General features: G+C 39.7%; 1 protein-coding gene across 1 annotated transcript; it reads right to left on the bottom strand.

Moving 5' to 3' along the window:
• Positions 1-896: 896 nt before the first annotated feature.
• On the bottom strand, positions 897-2328 carry LOC143538507 (uncharacterized). The gene is made up of 4 exons (XM_077032060.1): positions 1789-2328; positions 1467-1719; positions 1043-1378; positions 897-967 (listed from the first exon to the last, which is right to left on the bottom strand). Exons 1-4 carry the CDS (start codon positions 2326-2328, stop codon positions 897-899), a joined length of 1200 nt encoding a protein of 399 aa, XP_076888175.1.
• Positions 2329-6000: the final 3672 nt, after the last annotated feature.

Raw genomic sequence — 6000 nt, 5'->3', positions numbered from 1 at the left:
TAGGGTTTATTTTGTATCTTCTTTTGGTTCAAGGTGCAGACAAGTAATGTTGTGGGTTTGGCTGTTGATAGGTAGTCTTTTGGATGTGGGGTTGGCTGTTGATAGTTAAGTTGTCTTTTGGATGCTATCATCTTTTGGGGTTGGTTTAGGTTGGTTTTAGGTGCAAAGTACATGTCTTTTGTATCTCTTTTGTATGTCCAAGCAACATGATGTACAGTTTGTAGATTAATGAAAGTACTATAATGCACAAGTTTGTACCACAACCATTTGTCATACTCTGGTGCACAATTGCAATACACAAAGTCAAAATTATTCATGTCAAACTTAATCAAGTCAAACTTATTGAAGTCAAAGTATTTAACACAACCTCAAACATAACCAAATCAACATAAACCTCATAATTCACATAACATAAGTTGTTCACAATACATAACCATAACCAGTTACCACACCTAATAAAGTCAAGTGCTGCCACAAACTTTAAAATACACAAAATCATTAGAGGGTTCAAAGTACACAACCAAAAAACATTACTAAGGCAAGATAACCAAATGAAGATCTAGTGAAGCAGGATCCCATTAAGCTGCCTTTTTTCCCTTCTTCTTTAGTGGGCCTGTGCAAGTCCTCACATTATGGCCAGTGCTCCCACACCTGCTACATGCTCCAAAGGTGTTCTTCCTTGTCAATTTGCCAGTTGCTGGTATATCATCCTTTTCCACAACTGACCTCTTTCTTGCCTTCTTAGGTCTGCCTGCCATGGTGTGGTGCTTGGGTGCTACAATGGTTGTAGGAGCCTCACATTTTGTCCACAAAGTCATCCCATTTATTGGATTTACTTTAAAAGGAGTAAACCAACTTCCACCTGTCCATTGTGTGCACCGGGTGAACCCAACTTTCTAATGCCCCACCCTTCCTTCATTAACAGCCATGAACCAAAGTGCAGCCACAGCATGTCTGCAGGGCATACCTGTACCAAATACAAGTCTTCATATAAACAAGGCAACTTTCTACAATTAATTCAAACCAAATGTAATCAACATACCTGTAATTTCCCAGCCCATGCAACTACAAGTCCTCATTGCCAAGTTGACAACACGTGGATCAGTAGGTTTTCCACTCACCTCATATAGATCCCCTCCATTCCACTGCACACTGTAATGATTTGCTTGTTTCTGGATTGCTTCAAACAGTTGTGTGGCCCTAGGTGTAAGCAGGCCTTCATATTTATCAATAATCCCAAGCACAATCACAATCCTCCTCATTAAATACTCCCTTACATACTCAAGTGCAGATATGATGGGCCTGTCCCTGGCTTCCACAATCTTGCCATTGTATAACTCACACATGTTGTTAATCATTACATCAGAAATTGCCAATCCTGTTAAAGGATTACACAAGATAATAAGCAGACAGTCTAATTAGTATCGCAAACATACAAACTATTGATAAAGTCTTTAAATACTAACCAGAGTAGTGTGACCTGGACCAGGATTGAGGTACTATTTTTGACAACCACAAGTGTGCTTCCTTGTTGAACTCCTTTAACTCATTCATTACAGTAAGAAACTCAGGTTTGGTTGTTGAGGTAGCACATTTGTATAACATGTTTTTGTACAGCACACCTCTATATCCTGCAAGCTTCATATTCTCATGGATGTGCCTAAGACAGTATCTGTGCTTGGCACAAGGAAACAAAGTTTGAATGGCTTGAAGAAGCCCCTGTTCAACATAAACAAAGGTTAACAAATAACATAATGACAAATAGCAAGTGAACCTTTAATTTCTTACCTTTTTCCTGTCACTCATGAAAGTAAACCTTGAATTGCTTCCTATTTCCAGACCATCTGCCATAAGCTCTAAGAACCAAGTCCATGAGCTAAAACTTTCTGACTCCACAATTGCATAGCAGACAGGGTAGATTCCATTGTTGCTATCAAGACCCACTGTAGTAAGCATTTGACCAGGAAAGATGCCTTTCATAAATGCACCATCTAGACCAATCAAATTCATGTCTAATGCTTTAAACCCCTGTTTTAAAGCAGCCAAACAAACATATATCCTTTTGAACTGTCTGGTTGTAGCTTCATGAGCTGATGGTACTTCAACCTCAATCTTAACAGTGCTACCTGGATTTTTATCAACCAACTCAGCAGTATAATCCCTAAGAAAAGAATACTGTTGCTTGTAGTCCCCTTCAACTTTTCTCTTTGCTTTCATCTTGGCCCTGTATGCTTTCATCTTATGAACACTAACACCATACTTCCTTCTAAATTGATCTTGAACTGCTTTAACAGGGATGTTAAGGTTTTCTTCAATCTGTTCTAACATCTGTTCAGATAGAAAAGTGGATGTGAAAGCATATATATTCCTTGATTGAATGCATGTGTAGTTGGTATTTAATGTCCTAACAACCCAACTTTGAAAATCTTTTACTTTTGGAGAGAAACAAGACCCATGGACATTGATAAGCATGTGACTTTGTCCTTTTGCCCCTACCACTATCATGTAGTTCGGCTCTTGTTCCCACTAGCCCCTTCCCCTTTCTCTTTTTGTTCCCACTATCCCTTTTACTTTTTCCTTTTTCCTTTGCAGCCCCTTTGCCTTTCTCTTTTTTGTTTTTAGATTTCTGTTGGCTAGCAACATGCACCCCACAGTCATCAACCTCAAATTTTGGCTTAGAACCAGTGCAAACTGCCCTTACTCTTATGTGATCATCTTGTTTAATTTTAATTAACCTTCTGCTTTCAACTGCATGTTGTCTAATCAACTTCTTAGCCTCTTCTTTTCTTCCAAATACCTGACCAAGATAAAAGTTTGACATATTTTCATTGGATCTTCTTATACTGTGAAGAATGTTTTTCCTATTGCTGGTCTCATTCTTATCTGATTCTAACCCACTAAGAAACTTGTCATTGTCTATTACATCCTCAGCAAAATCTAGTGGTTCTAAATCATCCCCATCTTCAACATATGTATCAACATTCAATCTGTAATCACTTATGTCCACTTCAGGGTCTGTCATGTTATTCTCCTCATCCACAATATACGTATCATCATCATCCTCATTGTCAACCCTATTCTCTTGTATATCCTCTTTCTCATTCCCAAGCCTACTTTGCTCACTAATGTCTACATCCTCTTGATAATTCCCAAACCCACTAGAATGACCAACATCTATATCCTGATTGTCATTTCCAAACCCACTAAAATGACCAACATCTATGTCCTCATTGTCAGCCCCACTAGATTGCCCAACATCATGTCCAGCCCCACTAGATTGCCTAGCATCCAACCCAGCCCCACTAGATTGCCCAACATCTTTATTTAACTTTAAAGGCACAATAGAAAATGGTCCATGTTCATCAATCTCTTCAATAGTGATGGACTTAGACTTAGTTGGTGAGGTAAACAATTCCTTTATGTTTTTAATACCATGAGTGGTATAAACATGGATGATCTTATGCTCTTCCACATGTCTAGCTAACTCCAAACAATCTCTATCACTACTTAGGTGTTCAAGGCCATTGTCTAAGTTCTTTTCAAGATGCAAGAACTGGTAGTACATTGGCATTTTCCCATTGTAGCCTAACATATCCAACATCAGATCAAGCTCATGAATTGAAAACTTTTCTATGTCTATCAAGTCCACAAATGTTACCTTACCTCCAACATAGGTACGGTTTGGAGGTGTTGATAACCTACCACCAGTATGCAAGCACAAACTGAAATAACTAGGATATAAGCCTGCAAAAAAAAAAATTTAAGTTAATCAATGGTTAATCACACCTAGGGTTACAAATTGTTGCGGAAGACGCAACATTACCGTATAGAGCATCGAGGTCATATTCTTCGGTTGTGTCGCGTACGACCCAGCCCGAATCACCCATCGGAGTTGATGATCGGTCTTTTTGTGGCTGAACTGTAACACCCCGACCGACGGCGGATTATACATCGGGGCGCCACGTATTGTTTCATTACTCGTGACACTATTTGGGTGTCAATATTTAATAAATACATTTTCATTGCGCTTGCGCATGACACAACTCGTAAAGTAACATAAATCATATCATAACTTAAAATATTCAAATAACATAATTTGTCTTGTTACATTTTTAATCTAGGTCCAAAGAAAAAGAAACATCCTACGTGTCCTTGAGATTCCCAAAAGCAGCTACAGCAAACCTGAACATGTGTTAAAATAAAACGTCAACACTTGCGTGTCGGTGAGAAATCAAGTTTAATAGATATAAATGGATAATAAACAAACACTGCGCGCAACATGTGCTTAATTGGGGTTTAACATAGGGTGTAATCAGATTGTGATCAAGCCTGAATAGATCATAGCTCATAGTTCAATCCGTGCTCCCAATCGAGCACAAAAACGAATAAATACGTGCAAGTGTAAACAAAACAAGAAAACCGTAAACGATAGGTCTCCCGTGTTCATCTAATGGATCCATGAAAACTTCGGAATAGGCCGAACAAAGCGGTTAATGATTCACACATACAAATAAACAGCAAAGTAAACGTCCATAACACATGGGGTTTTGCGCACATAAATTTCATAAACAAGTTTAAGACTCGAGTTGTACGAACACATGAACATCCCAAAACGTTAAAAATAAAAGGGGATTAAGTACGAGATTACTCACCTGAAAAAGGTGTGTTGAAAGATAATGCAAGAACCAACTTTTAAACAAGCGAAAGTTAACCTATAAATAAGAGGTTATTGGTTTAACGATTGGTTTCTATGACTTGAATTTATGCAGTAAGTATCGATTTTAGTTAAACAAATTAAAACAAAATATATATATTTATTTTTACCGAGATTCTGGGCAGAACAGAAGAGAAGACGGAGGCAAAGAGAGGAGTTGGAGGCGCTGCCGAGAAACAAAGGGAGAGAGATTTGGGGAGAGTTTAAGTGTAGTGTGTGTAGTGTTACAAGAAAATAGTTTAATTTATAGGAAAACCCTAGGGAACACAATCCCTTAAAAGGAGGAAAAGATCTTAACAAATCAAGCAAAAGATATTAAAAAGCACAAGAAAACAAAAGCAAAAGATATCAAAAGATATGCCGGCAGCTGCAGGGGATGGGGAAAAGCTGACAGATTATAGGTCAAAGCATGGGAGAAGTCAGATAAACACTGTTCAAGACGTGCAAAAGAAGATTTCAAAAGATAATGTCAGTCACCTTTTCTGTCAACCAATAGGATTGGTGCGCATGCTGCGCCGAAAGTGGCTTTTCGGACAGATGTCGGAACTGACCTACAGTGCTCAAACCAAAGATAAGATATTTCAAAAGCATACAGGCTGACCTAAACTGAAGAAAAGACTTAAGTGTCTTAGCGCGAGAAGACTCGAGCGCGCGCGAGGGCGAAGGCAGACAGAGAACAATCCTTTGCGCGCCGCGGGAAGAACTACAATCCTTAGCGCGTCGCGGGAAAAACTACAATCCTTAGCGCGTCGCGGGAAGAACTACAATTCTTAGCGCGCCACGGGAAGAACTATAATCCTTAGCGCGCCACGGGAAGAACTATAATCCTTAGCGCGTCGCGGGAAGAACTACAATTCTTAGCGCGCTGTGGGAACAGTTCGCCTCGCGTATCGCAGGAACAGTTGGCCTTCGCGCAGGCTTCCTTGTTAGGAGTCTGGCGCGTGGAGCTGCGCAGACGTCCTTAGGCGGGAAGAACCAAAGGACAAACAAAGAGTTGAGAAAAAAGGGGTTTCAGGCGCAAGGGTTAAGCAGAGGGGCGGGACGGCGACAAGAGAGAAAAGAGGCGGGATGGCGACAAGAGAGAAAGGAGGCGGGATGGCGACAAGAGAGAAAGGAGGCGGGATGGCGACAAGAGAGAAAGGAGGCGGGATGGCGACAAGAGAGAAAGGGCGAGACGGCGGAAAGGAATTATTATTATTAGTAAGTAATATAAAAATATATAATTTATTCAATGTTAAATTTACAAAGATTAAGAATCAAATTTTAAATCATAAAAAGAATCGGAT

Source organism: Bidens hawaiensis, unplaced genomic scaffold (genome assembly GCF_021521415.1).
Source record: "Bidens hawaiensis isolate Kalapana, Puna unplaced genomic scaffold, B.hawaiensis_p1.1 tig00011635_1, whole genome shotgun sequence".
Taxonomy (NCBI): Eukaryota; Viridiplantae; Streptophyta; class Magnoliopsida; order Asterales; family Asteraceae; genus Bidens; species Bidens hawaiensis.
Note: the sequence above shows the minus strand (reverse complement) of the source record. Positions and strands in the feature narration are given on the sequence as shown.